Source organism: Oxyura jamaicensis, chromosome 10 (genome assembly GCF_011077185.1).
Source record: "Oxyura jamaicensis isolate SHBP4307 breed ruddy duck chromosome 10, BPBGC_Ojam_1.0, whole genome shotgun sequence".
Lineage (NCBI taxonomy): Eukaryota > Metazoa > Chordata > Aves > Anseriformes > Anatidae > Oxyura > Oxyura jamaicensis.
Genome location: NC_048902.1, coordinates 5,272,196 through 5,296,077, shown reverse-complemented (window position 1 = coordinate 5,296,077; position 23,882 = coordinate 5,272,196). Strand labels below are relative to the sequence as shown.

The 23,882-nt window shown below is 39.4% G+C and overlaps 1 protein-coding gene across 8 annotated transcripts in view; it reads right to left on the bottom strand.

Annotated features, from left to right (window-relative positions):
- The window catches only part of FAM189A1 (family with sequence similarity 189 member A1), a 138,313-nt gene extending 114,437 nt beyond the window's left edge, over nt 1-23,876 (bottom strand). For all 8 annotated transcript variants that reach the window (XM_035335508.1, XM_035335509.1, XM_035335510.1 and 5 more), the window contains exon 1: nt 23,593-23,876. In XM_035335508.1, coding sequence (XP_035191399.1) covers nt 23,593-23,847 — 255 coding nt within the window. In that variant the 5' untranslated portion in view covers nt 23,848-23,876. The remainder of the gene's footprint in view (nt 1-23,592) is intronic.
- Between the last annotated feature and the right edge of the window lie 6 nt (nt 23,877-23,882).

Below are 23,882 nucleotides of genomic sequence, written 5' to 3'. Positions count from 1 at the left end.
GCTGCAAGACGAGCCCAGATAACGAGAACAGAGCGTGTCAAAGACCACACAAAATACACCTTTACCAAAAAGATTTTGGAGAGAGATTTTTATAAGGAGAGCTGGGATACACAGAAACAGGGAATTGTAATTGAAATTCAGTTTGATCTCTAAGGTGGCATAGACACCTTCAATTAATCACAGCTTCTATTTCATGAAATACTCCTTGCAGAAGCAGCAGAAACTGAAAATTAAACATACCACAGGGCTGTTGGGAACAGAAGACAGCGATACCCAGTATTCAGTCACTACTAACGTCAGTCGGAGAGAGGGAAGAATGGGAAGAACCTTTTTAGGTTTAGCAACTCTCAATAAATTCTAGTAAAAACTCTCCTAGAATGACACTATTTTTGTTTCCCAAGGTAGAAAAAAACGTATTCTCAGCCATATTTGAATTTCAGAATTCAAAGGAACTTTCATCTGTATCTTCTCATCCCACTTTCTTCACAATTTTCTTTCTGCTCTCTGCAATTCTCAGACAGTAGAGATTCTCCATAACAACACGCGGTATGAAACCCTGTTGTGACTTTGCACTGGCAAAAACAGCATCGCATGCTATAATGCTATATACCTTTCTACATAGGGTTAAAGCAGTGAGACAATAACTAAAGGCATCACTTAAACTACTGGATGGTCTAATGACATGAAGAAAAGATGAGACAGTATCAAAGGGAGAAAATACAAAGGAAAAAATGTAAAAGACTTACTTTTTCTCCAATTAGTAGGCTTCCCCCTTCTAAAAAGCAAAAACCTTTGTCACTGAACTAGGTCACCTCACCTTCCCATGCTTCAGGCTCTCTGCAAATTAAGACTGTTCTCTGCTAAGTCACTGTAATGCTGCAAAATTTAATGAACTTGTAATACCTTTTAAAGTGCTTTGAGTACCTAACACCAAATGTCAATCTGCTTTTACTATGTAGTAATAAACAAGTTCTACTGTATTTCTGAAGCAGCTTTGAAAAAAAAAAAAAAAAAAAGAAAAAAAGATACCTTTACAGATAAGTGATCCCAATAATAGTTATCTAGAACTGTTCTTAATCCATATCCTGACATCCCTCCATAAAGACTAGGAAAAAAAATATGCTGGTATCAGAAGAACCCTCACTCATGGGTTTTCAGTACCTTCCCACAATGCAAATAGTTGCTAGGAATGACAGACACCTTATTTAGCTCTACTAAACAGAGCCACTCATTGTTTTCCGGAGTACCAAAACCTGCAGGATAAACTTCAGTGGTTCTAGCCACAGGCACAGAAGTGTTACACTATTTTGGACTCAGGAACCTGGAAGAAGTTCGCTCTGTGGATGCCCTAGCCTAATTCAAACGCACATGATCAGACAGATCCTGGTTATTGAAGTAAAATGGGAGGATGGGAGGTAAAGACATTCCCTAAGAAGCACCCACCAGAAAAAAAGACCACAGTCACCTACGAATTTACCTTAGAAGTGTAAGGGTTCCCATACTCTATCAAACTGGTATTCTGTCTTTGAAAGGCACACCTGGGGCTTAACTTAAGGGCTTAACACACTTAACTGTCTTGTAAGAAACAAGAGTTGTTGCAGTGATACTTTTCTCAACAATTTTATTTCCAGTAATCTGCAGAATAAAGTTATATTCACATCCTACTGTTTAATGCTTCTTTTCACCTTATCTGTAGACATACACAACCGTTACGTTGACTAGTAATACTTCATACAAGTTACTTGAGCTGTGCATGACTGTCAGTGTCTCAAAAGTAGTTGCATCATCGTACACCCCAGAAACACTTGTCATTCAACCAAGGATGTCAGCAATGCAGCTCAAGAAATACCTTGGTTGGGCACGAAATGTATTTACTGAGCTTTGACACACTCCTCTCTTACAAAATCAAATGAGTTCATATTTCACAACTCCTCTTTGCTTTACCTCGTACAGCTCAGTGGGACAGGAACGACTTTTTTGATACAGATTATGGAAATCTTACTGACCGTCAGCTCTGCACGCAGGGTCACAACTATTGTCACCCATCCTGGCCAAGAAGCGCCAGCCACTCTCCGTCAGCAAGGGCCTGCCTGCCAGTCCCTGGCACGAATGCCCAGCAAGGGCTGGGAAGGACCTGGAGGCAGCAACCCATCTGCAGGACCTCTTCCCGTAGCCCAGCCTCTCAGAGCTGTGCTTCACAACGTGGCATAACAAGTTCAAGAGCATTGACATCAACTGCATAAAACCCAACAGCATGGGGACAAACAACACTTCATCAATCTGGAGCTGAAAAGCCTAGCGACACTTCACAATTTGTTCCAGTTGCTCTCCTTTCACGCAAATTACTAATTATACGTCACACAGTGGCATATAATATACAGAACTGGGCCACTGACACCAGAAATAGTTCTTTTTCCATTATGAAACCATTTTTACTCTAGATTGCTTTATTATTATTTATTTACATGTCTATTCTAGAAGCGATTTTCTTCCCCCTCCCCTTTTTGTTTTCAGTAAAACCTGAGGTTAACCGAACAACATGTGAGAAAGAGAAACATATTTTATCTTCTCAGTATGCTTTACTGCAACACCTCAGAAACAACTTACTCTACAAATTCCAAGACAGCTTTATTAGAAATAGTACTGCTGAATATTATAATATTATTGATCATTTTATAGGTTCCTTACATCTGGAACATGGTAAGACTGCAGGAGATGAAGCAAAATTGTTCCTTGTGTTCATAACAAGAAGAAAGGGGCAGCACTCTCCTGTCTCTTCCCTCTGACCCACCAGACTTCCAATCATTGTTCCTATCTTAAGGGACACGGAAATCAGCAACAGTAGCAAAACAAAGCAGGCATCAGGACAGGAAGCATACAGCATTGTCAGTCAACGGTGATGTGTTTTTGTTTGTTTGTTTGTTATCCCCAAATACAAAAGAGTAAAAGTACCTAACTGCTAAAACAAGGAGCTCTGCAGCAGACAGCAACTCAGAAATGGGGCATGAGAAACACTGGGGCAATAGTGGTAATATATATAATACCTAGTTCTGCAGTTGAATAAGAACGACTCATTAATCTAGACTTGCAGAATTGCACAGACTTTAAAAGAAATGTCATTAAACACTGTGACCCAATTTTTAAAAGATCATTAAAAGTAAAAGCAAAGTCGTAACTATTAAAATTAGAAAAGAAAAAAAAAAAATCAGAAACATTCCCATCAAGGTGTGTTGGTTTTCTTTTGGTGCAAATACTGCAAAGCTGACATACTTTACTGTCTTCAGCATTAAGCTACTTCAAAATGTACCTAATCCACTTGGATTTTCTTGTTTTCAGCAAATCACAAAAACTTTACTAGTCAATTTCGTATCAAATCCTATTCAAATTGTCAAAGACCTTGGTGACATACTACCTGGTTCGGAATCTGCTGCCTAGCCTTCAAGCAGCAGACAAGCTTAATCATTCTGAATCATACACATTATATGCACAAAGCACTATTTTCCTACCCAACACATATTTACTAAAGCAAATAATGTTCAAATTGTGGTTCTCTCTTAAACCAGGGTAAATCGAAGCTGCAAGCTGACGTGTATGAATCATTTCTGCTTTACAGTACCGTTAAGTCTGAGCCAAATAATTCAAAAGAGCTTGTTGAAAAACACAACTTAATTAGACAGTAAACTTTCAAGGTTGCACGCATCTCAATATCAGATTAGATGAGTTCTAACAAATTCATTTGTTTTGCTTTACTTGCTAGATTATAAAAAAGCATATTCTGGAAATAAAATTTATTTAAAATAAATACTGGAAATATATATATCAAAAATCAGCTAAACTGTAGAACGAATACTCACATATATGTTACCCCAGTTTTAGTGAATCCCTTAATTTTTCATTCTGGATGACTGTAGTTTTAATTTTAAGGGCGGATCTGAGGAGTTCAGATATGCATTTTTGGAAAACCAATGTAAACTACCAGCAGTCAATACTCAGTACTCAGTAACCGGAAGCACATTTTGTATTTGAACTTTGTTTCAACGTTATTGCTAATAATAGTACTTCAAGCATTATTAACATAGCCAGATAAGAAGAAGGGCAGTCTCCTAAAGCTACTTAAGCATTTCCTTAATTATAATGAAATGCTGTAAGCTGCAAGCTAGGGTATCTGCTTCATATTCTAAGGTCATTGGTTCACCAATTACATTAGCAACACAGAAACTCATGAGACACTAGGAGCTAACCTCCCCTTTGAAAGGTTCATAACAACACATACCACAAATCAAAGGTAGACTCAGAGACTACATGCTCCGTCTCTCAAGTTTTCTGAATGGCCCACTGTAAAACACAAAAACCATCAACACCACCACAACCACCACCTCTTTAACGCTGTTAATTTCCGAAGTGAAATAGTTTGAAATGGGCAAAATCTATTTCTTACTGCAGAAGACACTAAACTATACGCAGAGATCTTCTAAACTGGAATGTCTAGCCCCTAAACTGAGGAAAGATTTAGCTTTGATGCCATTTCAAGTACTAAGGAGGAGGACAAGAAAAACAAATACATAGTGACAAAGTCAAAGAAGTTCTAGACCATATCCTACTTTTATTCTTAATCTTTCACGGAAGTTAAACTAAATACGTTCATATTTCACGTGAACTCATACCTCTTCTCATACCTGGTCCTTACATTTGCTTCTCTGTCATTTATTTAATACTCAGGAAACCAAACCATTAACTTGCAACTATATTATTTAGTTGCATATTAGAGCTCACATCTCTATGGAAATTTATATTTTCATGAGCACATATTATTTTAACAGACATGGAGAGTCTGTTCTCATGAGGAGGTGTTGCTCAGAACCACAGGATTCTTTCCCTGAACAGCAATTCTGTACAAATCAAAGCTGTAATTACTAAGCAGAGCCTTTCATTCCTGAAGTTTAAAAGAAGACAGAGTAATTTGTTATAAGAAGGATAAGTAAAATTCAACACAATTTGCGAACAGCACCGAGACCCCAATAAAATAAATTCAAGCTTGAGTATTCAAGCATACTGTCTTTTAATTGGAACACGTGATGTTGTATTTCTAACACCTAGAGAGTATCGTCCCTCACAAAGTAAAATCAAAAAATACTCATTTCCAATATTCCCTCAAACTCTGCAAACAGTTCTGAAACCACTGACACTTTGTGTTCTGCCCCCCTCAGTCCTGGATACCCGTTACAAGCTAGCTTTTAAAGTCCCGGATTTCAGGAACACAGATGGCATCAGCAGGCTGTGGAACATCATCTTGATCCAGTCCAAGGTTTTCTGGTTTTCAAGAAATCCTACAGATGTTATCTTCAATCTCCTGAAGAACGTTAACACGGCTACCTCATCTTAAACTCAAATTTTAGAGCACTGTCACTGGGGACAAAATCTCAGCTCAGACACAGAACTTTATAATTTTCTGATTCATTCATTGCTAATACATTAGTAATGCAGCAGAACAGCTCCTTCTGCTCAGTCATATGCCAAAGCACTCTCTTCTCACCACAGGTACCAGCATGCAACTTTCAGGCAGCCAGAACAATTAACATATAGCTTCATAGGCTGCAGTTTAATTTTCTAACTTGATTTTATTTCAAATATAAAAAGCAAATGTCAAAAAATAATCATCAGCCACAGCAGTTATGACTTTTCTCGAATTACTAATCCTCTTGCTTTCCCCAGCTACGTGGCGCTTTTTGGCAAAGTTCCAATAGGCAGGCTTTTTGCTAAATGGAGTACGTCTCTTGAGTCCCTTTGGTTTACTCCTACCAGAAGAAAAATCTATATATATATATATATTTAAAAAAAAAAAAAAAGAAACAAAAACAAACCAAAAAACAACAACGCCAGGTGGGAAGGCAGAGATAGCCAGCTGCCATTCCCAATGAGAAGGCTTCACCCGAGCAGACTGTCAGCAGTCAGAGAAAGCAACAGGAAAAGCTGGGGAAAAGAGCTGCAGAGCAGTTTAGTAGACTGAGGCAGAAGAGAGTTTAGAAGTACGATCCTCTTGGTTTGGGCAAAGAGGAAGGAGGAGCAAGAGATTTAAGTGAAACTGAGCTGAGATGGGCGGCAGAAGTTTGAGTAAGTAGGGCTATAGGTAACTGGAGTTAGAAGACGCTACTGGAAAACGAGTTCTCTGAGAGCTACAACATCAGAAGAGGCCAGCTGAGGGACAGAAAACCCTGATGCTTTGGATACCTGGGTATCGGGGACAGTGAGGTCAGGAGATGGAGATCATCACTGTTTGTCCCCCACCCTTAGAAAGATCCTAGAAGACTGACTACCTTGTCTTCCTTCCTCCTACCTACAACTGCTTCAAAGATACCTCTTGGGCCACTCCACAATGTCCTTGCCCCCGCTGTCAGGGGCATGATAGGCTCAGAGTACTAGACGGGGAGCTGGTGGGTCTCATATGGATACTTCAACACCTACAAAACATTCTACAAGTACCCAACAACTAGAACAATTTCAAAATTTATTTAGATGGGAGGCTTAACGTTGTACGATCTCACTTCGGACATAAAATGTTTTATTCTCATTTGGCTGAGGGAAGGGAACTGTTAAATAGCTTTGCCTTCCAAGCTTCTTAGGACAGTTTGTTAAAAAAATAAATAAAATAAAAATCCTTCAAACATGCCACAGGCTCAAGTACCCTATCCATTCTCCAAAAACATCTTAAAATACTATTTAAAAAAGTATAATTAATCAGCAACTGTACAAATTTTTATAACTACTTCTTCAAGGTATGGTTTTTAACATGTTTTGTGTTGAAAAGGACACTGACAAGAAATGAAAGAGAACATCTCAAATGTTAAGTCAAAAAGCAAACATTAACCTTTCTGTATTTGCTACGTATTTGCTGAGGATGGAGTTTGCCACTCCATCCTCAAGAGACCCCTCTGACGCCAGAATAATCACCTTCAGGCTTCAAGTGCCTTGAGTGCCCAGCACAGCTCCTACAATGCCTCTACCCCTGCAGCAACCCTCCCTTTTACTTATAAACAGGTCACTTATTGCAGCTTAGTACTCAGATCCCTACAGCTTTTAATTCTTACAACACTCGTTTTGGTACTCACGCCGTAAACATCATGTCTAAGCCATAACTACTTTCATCGCATTCGCTGTTCTTTTTAAACTGTTAAAATACTGAAGCCTACTCCACATTTTAAGGCAAAAATTGCTGTCATTAACATTCACTTGCAATACCAGCTACACCTGTGTGTGTACAAACACGGGCAGCACTGGTGTGCTATGCAGAAACACGTGCAGTCATTTTCCTCCGTGCCCAACAGCCTCTCACTCTCTTCTTGCAACACCCAAACACTGACTGCAAAAATAACCAATTTCCTCCTCAGATACAATCAAAAAATCAGTTGATAAAATAAAATAAATGCATGTAAGGTTCAGAAGCAGGGCAGTGCACAAACTGTAGCTACTATTTTCTCTCTCATAAAGAGGGTATGCCTGCTTGGATGACCTCAAATATTTTCTTTCTAGCTTACAAACTTACCTGAAAAATACAGGCAAAAATAACATACTTTTTAAATGTATTGATCTAAGTATAAGACAATACATATTTTTGTGGCACAATTCTCCAGAACGCCATTTGAAAACACTCAATTCTGACCTTTTGCTATATTTTTCATTTCAATTTTTACTATGGTGACCTCTGTTTTGAAAATCTTTTTCTACATAGAAAATTAGATATTGTAGAAGTACCAAAATATAAAAAAAAAACAGAGTAGCTGAACCTCAATCAAATGATAAATTATAATTACAATCACAGGATATTTAAATTTCAGCTAAGATAATCAGCAACGCTCCTGTAATTTGCTGGCACTCGTGTCCTCTCTGCTTCTACCTGGGAGAATTCAGGGTGACCGTGCAAAGCCAGAGACTGCTGCAGGAATCCGCTACATAACCGACAGACTATGTTAGCTGCAGTTTTTAAGTTATTCATAATATTATTATTATTATTTTTTTTTTTCCTTCTGAAAGGAGACAGAAAGAGAACAGTGAGCAGCACAGTTATTGATTTAAAACAGATCCTTCAGGGATGATCTCTACTGTAATGTCAGAACCCTGATACATTTTCTGTTAAGCTACAGATTACACATTGGACTACAAAGAATTTGATCTTCTTGGAACAGATTCTACAGAAATTTTATATGCGGTAGAAGATTTTTCTTATTTTAATTTTATTCCTATTATTTTTTTTAAGAAGTTCAACAAGCTAACAAGAACAGTGAACAAAGATGTGAAAAAGTGACCTGGACACATAGCAACAGCAGGCCTCTCAGTCTGACTCGGGAAGCACAACGCAGGACGCTGCCTTGTAAAGGAAACGTTTCTGTTCCTGGATTGAGCTGAGCCACCCAGCAAAGGAGCTGATACATAATAGTATTTATGCTGAAATCAACTCCGAAAGACATTCTTACATCCTTGCTTCCTCAGGAAATGAAAATCATATCTCATTACATAAAAAATGAGGTTTCACTGATTGACTCAGAAGTATTTCCTACAAGATGCGTTGAGGCATCATTCCTATCAATGCACCCAGATTAATAAACACTCCAAAGTTCCTTTTGTTTTTCAGATAACTCACAAGATGAAAGCTTTGTTCTCATAAACCAATTATTTAGCAGATAAAAGACAGAAAATTAGAAATAGAAAGGGTTTTATTTCCTCTCCACAAGTTGCCTTATAAAGCCCAACTATTAACTGCCGTGCAGCAAACGCATTGCTTCTACAAAGTCAGTTTCTGCTTCTGAGCTTCAAGATCTAAGACCTTACCAGTCTTTGCAGACTGAAGAGATTGCATTGGGAAATGTTGCTTAGAACATTCTACAGAGTCAGCTGTGTTTTTACTGCGCGGTGTTTCCCACAGAATCCATGGCAGAACTCCACACAAATGAGGAATATGTCTTCAGAACACTAGTGTCAGTTTACATCTAAATCAAAAGCAAAACAGCATACAACTGTAAGACTTCCGTGTCATGGACTAAGTCTAGTTGGTAGGCCACTAACCATGCTCCTGTAAAGGACTTCAGTATCACTTGACTGTTGTAAACAAACTTGGTATTGCTCCTGATCTCAGTTGCTTCATGTGGTATTCCATGTTGGAATACCACAACCCTTTTGTCACCCCTAAATTCCATTGTGAAGTCTTTACACTGTGCACCAGATGAATAACACGGTGTTTGTAAAGCATTTCAGAAAGCTCAAAATATAACATCAATGATGGCATATTAAAACAATCCCTGAGTGACAGTACCAAAATATTAATTTAATGAAAGGAACAGAAGCCTTCACTTCTGTGATCCGCTACCCCTAGGCTGGATTTACAAACTATTCTTTTTTTTTTTTTTTTTTGGCATGCCAATATTCAACTCCATCTGTCAAAAAAACCACCGAGCCCACTCACAAGGTGCCACACCAGTTTCAGCGGGGCACAGACACCAGAGATGTGTTTTAAAAAGTGACATCTTCCAACAAAAAAATTATTCTGGTGGCACATGGTGCCAAATCAGGCCCACATGTTTCAGTATGCGAGGCACTGTGCTCCAGGATCCATGATTTCTTGTTATCCCACGGATTGTAAACTCATATAAAAGTTAATTGCTTTAAAATGTCTTGCTGAAAAATGACAGAGGCAGCTAAAAGCCAGTATCTGGTACTGCCTGTGCACAAGAAATCCATCCTCACTTAATTTCGTGTTCCCATATCAGAGTTGCTTTCCTCTCTGCTTAAGTTAGTCTTGCTTCCCGAAACAAAGATTATAAATACTCAGAAAATCAATCTTTGTGATAAAGAACTGTGACATTGCAGCTATCACATGCATTGTACAGCTTCTAAACCCTGTGACCTGCTGCACTGCTATTTTGACACGCACATTTTGGATTTGGTAGTTAACTTCCTACCTAGCAGCTTTCAGCCTGGAGGACAAAATGTACCATTCCTGGCTGGCAAATACTCAAAGGAAAAGCAGCTTGCAATGTTCTTAAATATTTCCTCATCTATTCAGCAGTCCTGTAGGCAGTAACAGGATGACTTGAGCTGGGACTGAAAAGCTCAGTTACTTGATTTACAACTTGGGTAAGCCAAAGAAACCCAGTCTTTTTCTACCTCGTGACCTCCAAGAGTTCGTCAGCGAGGGAAGTTTTATTCCTCAAATCGGACAGTTAAAAAGCATCCACCTAAAAAGCTACCAACACCCTACGACAACTTCCTTTTAACAAGCATGTTCTCTTGTAGATAGGTTACCTACCAACATTATTGCACTGCTTTGTCATTTCACTGGCAAAAGCAGCCTCCATATAGCCATCCTTGAGACCTAAGCAGCATTAACTTAAGTACAAATAATTGAGAAAAACCTCTAGGATTCGGTCTTTCAACGTCACTGTCATTCTTTAATACTTTCGGCTCTCCCTACACAGAAGACAGTCACCTACATGATTTAGTGTTCCCCAAATGCACAACCTCTCAACACCCATTTTTTTCTAATTGATCACCAATCCTTACTTCTTTGCAGTGTGTAAGAAGTACTTCTATACTTTTAACAGTAAAGAAAGCCTGAGCTATAGCTAAGCCTTTGTACCGAGCATTTTAACGAGTCAGTCTGTACAGGACATCACATTTAGTGCTTTATTAGAATTCAGTGTCAATGTTTGAAAACTAAAAACGTATTTTTTTTCCATGCATTTAGTCATCCTTCAGAGAGGCAAGTGAACCGTCTTTCTGTATGCTGTTACAGTTTGTCAGTTTATAAGCAACCAAGCCCACCTCCACCTTCCAAAGGAAAAACTACTAACTTTTCAAATTTTGAATTTAGTTGCAATTTACTCCAAAGTCTAGTATTTTTTCAAGCAGATTAAGAAAATAAGATTTAATTATATGATCTCCTTTCGTTGTTCATTCTCCCATTCTGAAATCTCAACCTACATTTTTCTGTGTCCTGAAAATCACAAACGAGTGTGTATGCAAATATATATGTATACACACATTTGTAATACTGCTTATCCTTTAGCAAAAGGCTGTAGTTTATTCTCTACTGCACACCAAATACCTTTAACATCAAAACAAAGGGCTTTTGACTAGAAAAATATTAAATAAAGTCATTTTCTGCTACAGGTTAAGTCACACACGAGTTGAGTTGCACAGTTCCAGCTTCAAATTCATAAAGTTATTTAGCAGTATTATACAAAGAGGAGAGAAAGTCCTTTTCTCCAAGCACAGGTATAGTAATTACTCATAGGAACAACAACAAAAAAAACAGAACCAGAAGACACATACAAGTATTCATAACTAGCAAATCTGCAGCCACGAAGCATCCCACCTACCTGTTATCAGGAGTCCTTCCAGTGGCAGCTGTTACACGTTTTACTGAGGGCAGCTCTAATGAGCGGCAGACAGCACAGCTCCTAGAGGGCTGGGAGAGGCTCACGCACGGACTGAACCAGAAATACAAAACTGGCTAAAACTAAAAAGGGACATGAAAGGTTTTTCTAGCATCACAAAGAGAAAATACTAGTCTGTTAGATAACAGGGAAGTTCCTTCCATGAAAGCTCACTAGCCTTTTTTTTATTATTATTACTATTATTAAAAACATCTTGGCTTTTTCCATATATGACAGGTATGACCAGATATTTAATACAATTAACAAATCCAGGGTAGAAATGTGAGTCAGAATACAGCAAGAATACTGACGTGAGTCATTCGAAGCAGGGCCCACGGAAACTCACAGAACACAAAAAAGTGTCACAAACAACATCCAAACGACTACCTACCAGCTAAGGGTTTTTGTTCTTGTTTTTTAAATAAAAGAAAAAAAAAGCAAACCTATGTGAGATCAGTATAGTACAGCTTGCTAAAACACAATACTCATAAGAATGGTGTTTACACTGACAAGTAGTGTGGGCCAACAGGACCAGAGCAACCAGGTGCTGCTGAGAAGTACCTCAAAGTAAAGAATTTCTTCCTAATATCTAATCCAAATCTCCGTCTTTTAGTTTAAAGCTGTTACCCTATGTCCCTTCGCTACACCCCCTGAGACAGAGTCCCTCCTCAGCTTTCCTGCAGCCCCCTATAGGTACTGAAGGCCACTATAAGGTCTCCCTGGAGTCTTCTCCAGGCTGAACGACCCCAGCTTCCTCAGCCTGTCTTCAGAGCAAAGGGGCTCCAGCCCCTTGATCATTTTGAAGCCTCAGCAAAAAAACTCCCAAGCCTGGGCATCAGATTGTATTAAATATGCCCAGCTACTATAGAGAGAATCCAGGTTATGCCACCTTTGGACTGGAACATCTAGAAAATATGATTTATAAGTAACATTAGACAGACATGGTTTTGTTTACATCAGGAAGTTTTCTTGTAGGTTATGAAAAATAAGAATTGCTTACTTTGTGTCCACCAAGGTTGAGTCAAAAGTTCAGGCTTAACTTGCAAAGATCTAAACTAGGATATGCATAGGTAGCATATGAGATTGCTGTTAGCACAGAAATAGCTAAGCTCTTTCAGCACTTCGCTAACAGTTTACGAAGTTTGCTTTATTCCACAAATTTAGAAATACCTAAACTGAACTCATGAGGGATGCTGGAGATACAGATGGATCTCACAGTAAAGACAGTATACCTGAGCTGTTAAAATGCATTCCACGTCTACATTTCTACAACTTTATGCTTTCTGTCATAAAAATGTATTCAATTCTTGATGTTTTACCTACATATACAGAATGTGTATCTGTATTTGTAATATCACATTTCCTTTCAAAATTGTTTATTTCAAGAATGCGCACACAGATTTTCCAGACACTATTACTAGAAGTTACGCTCAGAAAACCTTGCCATTCTCAGAAAGCAATTTACTGCTCCTGTAGTACCTGTAAGCAGTTCTGCTTGTGCACTTACAGTGAAAACGTCACAAGGAAGGTTTCTCTGTACTCCCTATCTCCGAGTACACAAGTATTCACTTAGGGATTTATGCTTATAACACCCCTCTCCTAAATCCTAGGTCTTACATCGGTGCCTACTGTTAAAGGCTTCTGGTCTCCCCAGTTTCTTTACCAACTAATTTGAAGGTAAAACCCAACCTAGGCCTAGAAGTCAAAATGTGCCTATCAATGAATCTCTAAATATAGAAAGACTATTGAAGGACCAGCTGGCATTTAAAAACGACGAAAGCCAAGACTGTTCTTTGGCATCAGCACTAGCTGGTGTTGCTAAGCTACTGCTGCTGCCCAGACAGTTGTACACCATCAGGTTAATTCGCGCAGGCCAGTGGTCTGAAGACAGGAGGAAAAAAAAAAAGAAAGAAAAAAAACACTCAAAATGCCTTTTATACCAGTAAATCTCAAATTTCACCATCTGCGCCTATGAAGGGTAATACCGCTTGTGTCCATGACCAAACAACATACACATCATGAAAAAACTAGCTTTTACTGTTCTTTTAGAGTTCATATTACTTTCACTTGTGCTGTTAATTTACATTTGTTTGGGTTTGGTGTAATGTAATTATAATCTCAATAAGCTGTTTAATGCTATCTACATGTACTTTTCCCCCATCCTTGATGCATTAATTTAGATTTTTATCAAATGAAAACTTTGATAAAAACAAGGAGATTCTGCTTCTGTGGGCCAGTTGAGGCTAGCAACTGGAAAAAAAAAATATCAGCAAATTTGTATAGATATATTTTGGACGGTTAAAGTTACAGCCTATGACAGTAATGTTATTTAGTATGCAATTGCTGTTTAAAAATTCTTACGAGCTTCTGGCAGTTTCTATGATATTATATTAGCAGTCCTTTCATCACTGACAACACTTGTGATTTGTAGCTTCCAAATGTGAGCCTGCATTTACACTTTAAAAAGTAACCTTGCTAGCCCACGTAGCGCTAGTGTGCTCTTGAACAAACAAGTTGTTTAAAACTTGGAGAAGAGAGTGCCAAAAATGTTTGGTTATCGCAAGCATTTCTCTATACTGCTTTTTCACTGGCTTGATTTCACCTTTATTTAGGACATCATTTTTATGCCCTTAGAAAAGTGTGCCACTCGCACATCAGCCTTTTATCTCTGCTGATGCATAAGGAGACAAAGCTATTGGTAAAAGACAATTCTGATATCTAAAGAATCCCATTCTTCTTGTCAACACTTATTGGCAGAATAAACTTCATGTCTACCGTTTCTTGCCTCTCTCATGTAACTAAGCTAGAATCCTTGATAAGATCAGTCACAAGGTTAATGCTCTGGGGGGTTGTTTTTCTTTGTGTTGAGTATACAACTGGTAAAAAACTATGCATGAAAAATATTTGACTATTTGATAGCAAGCAATGGTTAAGAATTATCATGTAAAATTCTACCGAGATTTTTCTTTGATCAACATTTTCACTAAAGGAGCTAAACAATGAGAAGAGCAATGGAAAGGATCAGAAATCTACATAAAATGATAAAAAGACTGCAGGTGTTTAATTTACTGACAGAAGGGACACTCAGTAGCTGCCTTCAAGTAGACAGGAAGTTGTGAAGTAATAAACCATATTCCAACGTCCACTGAGAACAGAAGAAGAAGTAATGGGTTTTAATAGTACAAAGGGAAGCTTCAAGAAGTAAGTAAATGGTTTTCAAAACAGGGATAGTTAACAACTGGAACAGACTATCAAAACAAATAATAATTTCTTCAAAAAGTACCTGCCCAGACTGGTCAGAACATATGTGATGCTAATCTGAGGAAGAGTAGCATAACAGATCAAAAAGCCAACAACCACAGGCAAAGATACCACAGATGACTTCAAAAGGCATACATGCACAGGACAAGATCTAGGAGCTCAGGCAACCTGAGAAAAGAGGCAATGCGCTGCTCCTGGCTTCTCAACACAGGGACCGGGGACTGCTACAGTCATTGACGAGAAAGCCAAAAAATGAAGAGCGGCTGAGGTCACTAGGCCTGTTCAGCCTGGAGAAGAGGAGGCTGAGGGGGAACCTCATCGTGGTCTACAACTTCCTCACGAGGGGGAGTGGAGAGGCGGGTGACCTATTCTGCATAAACACGAGTGATAGGACCCACAGGAACGGGGTTAAACTGAGCCAGGGGAAGTTCAGACTAGACATCAGGAGGGGGCTCTTCACTGAGAGGGTGGTTGCGCACTGAACAGGCTCCCCAGTGAAGTAGTCACTGCACCAAGCCTGTATGGATTTAAGAAACGTTTGGACTGTGCACTGAGCCACACAGTCTAAGCTTTTGGGTAGACATGTACGGTGCCAGGAGCTGGACTTGATGATCCTTATGGGTCCCTTCCAACTCGGAATATTCTATGATTCTATGATCTGAACAACCTTGTTATCCAACAGTACAGCCTATTTATAGCTTTGTAAAACAACAGATCACCACTTGTCAGATGTTGAAATGCAGAAGGAACAGATTACAGAAGGAGCACATTTCTTCAGGAAGTACTTCTGGGACTAAGGAGGTGTGATCCCGTCTGAGGAGGTACATATTCTCATCTTCCCATTCCTGAGGCATTTCAAATAGCAACCGGGGGAGCAAATATTTCTCCCAGGTAATGATATAAGCATCCTTTTACAGACACCAAATATGTTGATTTTAATACTAAAAATACATTGGATGGTTTTGCACTGAAATTATCAAAAAGTTGATGACTGCTTCTGAGAAATCCACTTTCTAAAACAGCTACATCAGGTGTTGTTTTCTGCTAGAGACCCTCCCTCTTTTCTAGTATACAAGCCTACCTTTTCTTTTCTTGGTAGTTTAATTAGGAAGTCATGGCATCCTTTTTTCAAAACTACATTTGTAAAATTAGAAATACACTATCCATCTTCTTCAGGCTGATCTCCAGGAAAAAAAATAAAAAACCACTTCATACAAAGCATCATTTTATGTATTTATACCACCAAACCTCTTATTTCCACAAGAGCCTACTGATTATATTAATCATTGTGCATTATTGTTAAGTTGCAGTCTCCTCATGGGCATTTAACAAATATAATTACAGTGACTGTTGAATATTCTGCTCCCTGGAAGCAGAACACTTCACAAAGCATCATATTATTTTTTCAGTATTAGACTTCCACATCTTATTCACCTTTAGCACTTTCTATGGAATGTGTGATGGTAGTCAGAACTTCACATCCATCTGCTTCTGTTTCTTGTAGGATTGCCTATAAAGTAGGAGTCGATATAACTCTTAAAAGACAGAACCGCTGTCTGGTTGCTCTTAAATCATACAAGGGAAACAAGATGCATGGTTGAACATCTGCTTTCTAACAGGTAAGAGCTCACGGTTACAGCACCTGGTGACTTCGTTGGATGCTGCTGGTATTTCTGACTGCTTTTGTCAGCTGACTGCTTGCTTAAGAGTTAACTTACTTGCCAAACAATTTAAACAGTTTCAGTGTTTCTATACCATTTCACCCAAAATCCTTTTGCAAAAAAACATGCTCTTAATATTGGTCCAATCTACCTTCTTAAAACTCTGGAGAAGGATTACATCAACAACAGCCCAAAATACTTTTGTCTGAAATACTTAATTCTGAAGCACTTCTAGTACAGGCAAAGGAGGCATTCTCTGGTTTAAATTCTTTAATCTTGTACTGTTAACATGCTGAAGCAAGATACCAGAAGTATTCCCAGATGTCCCTAAATTATGGAAATATAAGTTAAAAATCTGTCTCAAATTTAAAATATATATCTCAAATTTCTACTGAAACACAGTAATGGGCTAGAGCCCAAATTCTTAAAAAAATGCCCTAAATGGGCTGGTTTTTTTTTGTTGTTGTTTTTTGTTTTTTAATTTGGACTATAGCCCATTACTGCATTTTAGTACAGCATTCAATTCGGCATCAGATTCTTTTTTCTGATTACAGTACAGTGGGTGCAAAGAAATACATTGTTTAGGGACTCTCATACTGTTGCTAGCTATAAACAAAAAAATCCAAGTAATTCCTATTTTCCAGGACCTCTAGATTCAACCAGATGTAGACATTTTTAGATGGGAAAACTCCAGTCTTCGCAGACCTATTTTCATGGATGTTATGTAAATCCTAACAGTTGTGGATGAAGGGAAGAAGTTGTCAGAAAAGCAAAAAAATAACCACCCCATCCCCCCCCAGATAAGAATATCATTTCTTACAGGAACATTAGAGATGGAAAAGTAACTGCCTTTCTCAGTCTGACTCCTCTTTTGCCCATTACTACTTATCTTTGATTTTCAGAATTGGTTAATTAACCGGACAATTCAAGATAATTACTTGTGTACTTTTGGAACCAAAACAGCTGATCCAGAGAAAATGTCAAGTTAACCTCAAACAATTCATTCTGTAAGGGAAGCTTTTAAACTGTCAGGACATGAGAGGGAACTGTCAAGTAGAAGGACATCTACAGTGCATCTAGTGCTGAATACGAGTTCCATAAGCAAAAAAGTACTGCTTCTAAGGTTCAATGTTAGAAAATGGTTTTGCTCCCTTGTTCCAATTACCTTACATTCACAAACAAATGAAGGATATGATGGAACACTGTATACAATCCTCATCTAGAACTGACAGGCATTGTCACTGGGGATTTCTTTTCCTAATAGCTGGATCAATATTTAGGCTTTCAGACATTTTCTTCACATTAAGTTAGGTGAAGGAAGATAAGCACACAATGTAGGTTAAGGAACATGAGAACATGGTCTTTGGTAGACATCAAAATGGCATTTTGATGTTGATTTTACTTATCATCTGTATAAACTTTTATTGTTTGACTGTCACTACTGCTTTTACAGTAAAGGTTCCTTTTGATTCAAAGGACAATTATTACATACTATTATTACAGACTAACAGGAGTTAGTCTGTCAAATCACAGTGAATTCTTTAAGAGCTCAAAGGAAAAACTGCACCGACTGTTTATACTACTTTGATAGCCAAGAACGTATTTACTGAATAAGCATGAACTTCAGAAATAGATGCTAATACTTTTAATATCGTTGCTAGTTACTGCATGCTGTAATGATATTTCATGGGAACCCAAAATACTGTCTGATGGTGAAGCTTCATTTCAAATCTCTGACTTACCTGCTTTCATGAGGAAGGTGGAAAAGATTTAAGGAAACGAAGTAATTTTTAACTGACTTCCTATAGGCCCAGATTAATCCCTGTTATACAAACTGAAATAAGGCAAGAGGTATGGCTACCAAGTACTCTTCTAAAAGGTTAAATTCTCTTCTGCCAAAACAAACATGAAGGACTGGGCATATGAAGGACTTCAGCCTGTACATTAAATCTTAATCCTACCTCCCACAGCAACATTACTAATGTCCTTCTGGAAGGACAGCCATTCCTGCTACACTTCCAACCTTCCTGCTTAAGAAGCAACAAGAAAAACATGTCAACACTGTAACCAACCTGCACAACGTTATCTGGGAAAGGAAGTGCACCAGCCATCCCACCTGTCCTCTCCTCCAGTCCCCACTATTCTCTCCAGGTACCATGCAGCAGGCTCTGTGGTAGCAGTGGCGTAGAGGTGTCAGAGACACCATGTGATACAGCTTTCAGAAAACTCCTACATGCACACAATGATAACATGGACTCATGGGCATGAGCTTGTTATTTTATAGGCATTTTTTCATTTTTATTGTGCTTTATAGTTTGTTCTACTTTTAAAATGTTATTGAAAGCACGAAAATAATTTATACCATTCAGATGCATTTAAATAACCACGCAATCCCCAAAACAACTTTTTTCAAGCATCCTTTATAACCAGATATTTGCGGCTACAACTCTGAGAAATACTCTTCTTTGACGCCCCCTTTTGTTCTTGACTTGTAATTAAGACGTATTTCACATGAAAGAGTATCTATTAGAAACTACTGTAAAACAAAACAAAAAAAAATCTAATCTAACATTTTGAGTTAATATTGCTCTTTCAGAAAGTAATTGTGAAGGCAGAAAGGAGTACAGAGGCATCCATTTGGGTTAAGCGAGAAGCTGACCAATGCATATTCCTGATTCTTATCGTTTACAAGATACAACCTTTCAGAAACTAAATCCGTTCTCAGCTGCCAGCACTTCTGTAGAAGCAAGCAAGTGGAAACAGTTACTTTTCATGTGGCGATCCCACATTTTCATTAGGAGTTTACTAAATGTATTTTGGCTTTACGATAACAAACATCAAAATTGAAGCTTCCCACAGAATACTTAAGTGGCCTTTCACCACGGGGAAAATGCAAAGAGTTAAGGCAGTAGCTTGGCAGTCAGGATCACCTGCGAAGTGTGAGTCAGGTTCAGTTCCCTTCACACAGACACAAACGCAGAGCCTTTGCTTTCTTCACCCCTCACATCCCATAAACGCTACTCACCTAGCTATATAGCTGCATTTCATTTTTATAATCTGATTTTTCCCAAATTCAGAAAGGTATTGGAATTAGCCCCTGGAAAGCTGAAGAGATGAAGTTTGTTTGAAGGGCCGCTACTTTCAGTATACAATAAAGCCACTTTCTACCAGCATTATTTTCAGCATAACAAAGCAGCATGCTGCCCAGGTGTTCAAAGCACTAGTTTAAAGAGTGTGTCTTAGAATGTTCTTGATGGTTGTTTACAGAGTCAGAATCTGAAAACTTCATACTTCAGTAGTTGACCAACAAATGCTTTCACTGCTGTAACAGAAGAAAACCATTCAATTTAACTTTGATGCTAGAACAACGATCAGTGCAGTGCATAACGGGGGCATAAGTATTGCGTTTGTCATTGATAAAGTTACTCTGACCATTGGCTGTGTACTATCAATGCCAAAATAATACCTTTAATTCTGACTTTTCTTTTAACTAAAAGGTAGTCTTTTTATAGGAGGCCAAGTACAAAAATCTTTTTTAAAAAAAGTGAAAATAATGAATTCAGATAAGTAAAAAGGTTTTTTTCTGTTAAGAGTGAACGTGACGTTGAAGCTACATGTTCATTATCCCTCAGCATCTCTGGATAAAACACATTCAGTTTAAAAGCACCTGTTTTTACCTCACCCAACAACGAAGGCTTATCTGAAATCCTCAGACCCAGCCACGCTCCTTTCTGCTACAAACGGTAACAAAACCAAACTCGTAAACAAATTATATCCTCACGTTAATATCGTTTTGTTGAGACAGACTCTCGATAGGTGACAGGATTAACATGGTACAATGAGGATACTACTTGCTTACTACATTACACATGATGATGGCATTAGGAAGGAGGGAAGTTCATACTCAAAACCAAAGGCAAACTTGTATACTTTTGTTTTATAAATTAGACATTAAGTTCAAGCTTGTAGCTATAGCTTCAACTATGTGTTTAAATCCAAGTGTCGTAAAAACCGGAACTCCAGAAGTTACCATTCTGTTCACCTCCTCCAAGCAAAAAAATACATGTGACTGGAGGCACTTACAATAAAAAGTTTCTAATTTTTCTCTAGATACAGTAAAAATCAACCCTGAATTTGTTAAAATGTTCTAAGTTTTTAAATCAGTCCATCTAAAAACGTCTCATCACAAGTGATGTTCCAGTAATTCAGAGCAGTGTTTCTAGTTTACCATAATTTAGTTCTCCAATACATCACATTTTTCAAAACTCAAAACCATCACACAGACTAAAGAAACATGATTAACCTTATTTCTACATGCAAATGCCACTTACACACAAGAACAAGTTTAACCCTTTGATGCACTGTATGGCAACTCCAACAACTTCAGGGCTTTTTGTTTAAGAAGTATACCATATTTATACAGAGTTAAGTTAGAAAAAAAGGAAGTTTTGGGAGAGGGAAGTGCAAATAGAATTCTCAGCTTTACTTTTATATAAATACGCTACTGAAATTGTTATCCCTATTTTCAGACAGCTCATCCTTTATGGAGCCCTATTATCTCTTTTGTCCTTTGATTCAAAAAGGCACAGGAGCGAGCAGAGAACTGAAAAAGAATAGCCAATTAAGCATGATAATTCACAACTCATTTCTTCAATAACTTGCAACATACAACTAAAATCGAGATGCACTAAGTTCAGCAGCTACAAATGACTGGATAATTGACCTTGAAAATTCCCACTTCATCTAAGCTACTTATCTCTTCCAGACTTTCATAGCAAACTCTAACTGTTCCACACGGCTATACAACATACTCAGAAGCAAAAAAAGCTGATTTGCCTCCTGAAATAAATATTGCTGGCTTCCGTGGATTTGCTGCTTTCCCGTGCACTGAAGATAAGAAATCTCAACGTTTATCCTGGCCCAAGAGTCCCCAGGAGCTTACCAGTAGCCATTTTACTGTGAATAGTTCAAAGAACAGAGAAAGAAACTCTTGCCTTCTTGTTAATTGTTTCTCTTTTCAGCTGTCCAATGTGCTGTTGTTTACACTTGGATATGGAACAACGTTTTCATCCAGAAAAATACTGTTTCAAAGCCCTGCCTCACCAGGAACTCCAGAGAACGTATGTAGAACGTAGCCCAAGTTTCTTATTCCTTGTGATTAACAACGCTCATCATCTCCTCTCATACGCCAACACCACAGGTTTAACAGGCACCTAGCAACAGGTTTTAACGGTGTCATTAAATCTTTTTTTTTTCCCCCATCATATATTATTGTTGTGATGCACAAATCAAGAACACCAAGACAAATTAATAACGATCAATAACCTAGAGAAAATACCTTGCTGTTGAGATTACTAAAGGCAAGTCCATGCAAGCCCAACACAGGCATTTATCAAGCCCACGTTGCCTACCCAACAGCATGATGTACATTTCTAATGAGTAAAAACAACAGTGTGTCACACACACCTCCAGAAAGGGTTTAAGATTGCTGCTTGACCATCAAACAACTCAATTATTTATTTCTAACAGGAAAAATAAAAGCAGTTTGAAGGGAGTGAATATTTATGCCTGGCAACAGGCAAACAGGAAAAGGACTTTTATATTAGTATTTACTGCTCTCTCGAGTTACTTACCTCATCCTTAGCTATTTCTCTAACTGTATTTTCCAGAGGGTACCTAACACCTCCACTCTTCTACAGTGATATTCTTCATTCGTAAGCGTTACCACAGTTAATTTTTGTCGAACTCACTAAATACCTCAGAAGGCTTTTAGAAAATGATGTATAAATGAATAAGCCTCCAAAGGTTCCTTGGGGCACACCATATTTTAAAACAACTGTATTATTACCTTACCGCTTGGGACTGAGAGAAAAAAAGTGGCTAGGAGAAAAGTATTCTCACTATCTGATAATTTAATCTGTAAGGCAGAATTGTATATAAAAAGGGTAAGTTTTCAATTAAGGAAATAAGGCTTTCCAGCAGTCTTCCACTGCTTGCCCTTACTTTTTGTGCCTTCCACCAATTCCCACCACATGCATCCATGAATCATGGCTTTCTTCTCCGTTATTTTTGCTGAGCAAATAACAGTCATGAAGTCAGATTGGAAAACATGCTTTTCTATAGGTTATATAGCAAAGAGAAAAGCAGAAGGTATCCAAAATTGGAAGATGAAAAACAATGTACCTCACAGCATACTGATACCCCCCAGAAGTCTCTTTTCACAAACATTACGCAATCAAGGGAAAATAAACTAGTATTGAATAAGCTGTGCTTGCTGGAACACACCATCAGTTGTGTACGTTCCAGCTGGGTCTTTCAAGATAAGAAACCCAATCTACCTCAGCTCTGCTGTTTTATTAGCACATTAATATGTAAAAATCAGATCCTTAATTCACACCTCATCGCGATGATAGCTGCTTGCAGAAATCCCAACCCAGAAGAATGCGGTAACTACGATATCAAGGCTACTAGTAAGAACTGGTGTTTCTTCTCAAGATTACAGAAAATCATAGAGAAACCGAGAAAAATATCTACATAATAAAACCAAAGCTATTCTTCTGCTTAGAAATTCCTCGGGCAAAAAAAAAAAAAAAAAAAAAAAAAAAAAAAAAAAAAGTAACGTGCTGCATCGAACATATTAAGTAGATATTTCTGAAATTGCACCATTTCTGCCACATGCTTCGAAGCGCATAACCCAAAACACTTATCTAACACTTCGGGTTTCTAATGAGTGCTCGAAAAGCTGAAAACACTCCAGCCTGGTACAAGAACTGAAAAGACGTACTTAAGACCAATTAAGCGTTCACGTTACACTAGGTAACCCTTCACCAGAAGCTCACAGGGGGTCACCTGCCCCCTCACAAAACGCCCGTGTCTTCGCCACCCCTTTGTGACAGGAACTTTCCCGAGCAGCGTCCCGCCAGCAGCCCGCACCTGCCGGGCTCCCCGGGGCCGGACACCGGCACCGAGCCGCACCGGCCCGGCCGGGAGCACGCCGCCAGCCCCGGCCCGACGGCTCCTGCCCTCAGGAAGGGCCGGGGGGCGGCCAGCTGCGGACTGCTCCGTGCCGCCAAGGCAGCTCCCGCCGAGCCCCCCCCCGCCTCACAGCCGCGACAATTTCGGACCCGCCGGTGCCGGGGTAGGGGGAAGGCGCCTCGCCCGCCGGAGGGCTCGCAGCCCCCCCTCCGCGCTGCCGCCGGGCCCGGCGCTTCGCCCCCATCCCCTCACCGCGCCTCACGACTCACCGAGAAGCCGGCCCAGAAGGGGCAGGAGTGGCGGACGCGGGCCGAGGTGGTGAGCGCCAGGGCGGCGAAGCTGACGGCCACGATGAGGCAGCCGAGCGCCATCTGCGTGACCCCCAGGGCCAGCATGGCCCGCGAGCGGGCGCGGTGCTGCCGCAGGCGGGACAGGCTGCGGGACAGCGCGGCGGGGCTCAGCGAGCGCGACCCGCCGGGGGGCCCCGCCGCCGCCGGCCCCCCGCCGCCTCCGCCCAGCGGCATCCTCCGGGGGCCCCCTCACGGCGAGGCCGGCCGGC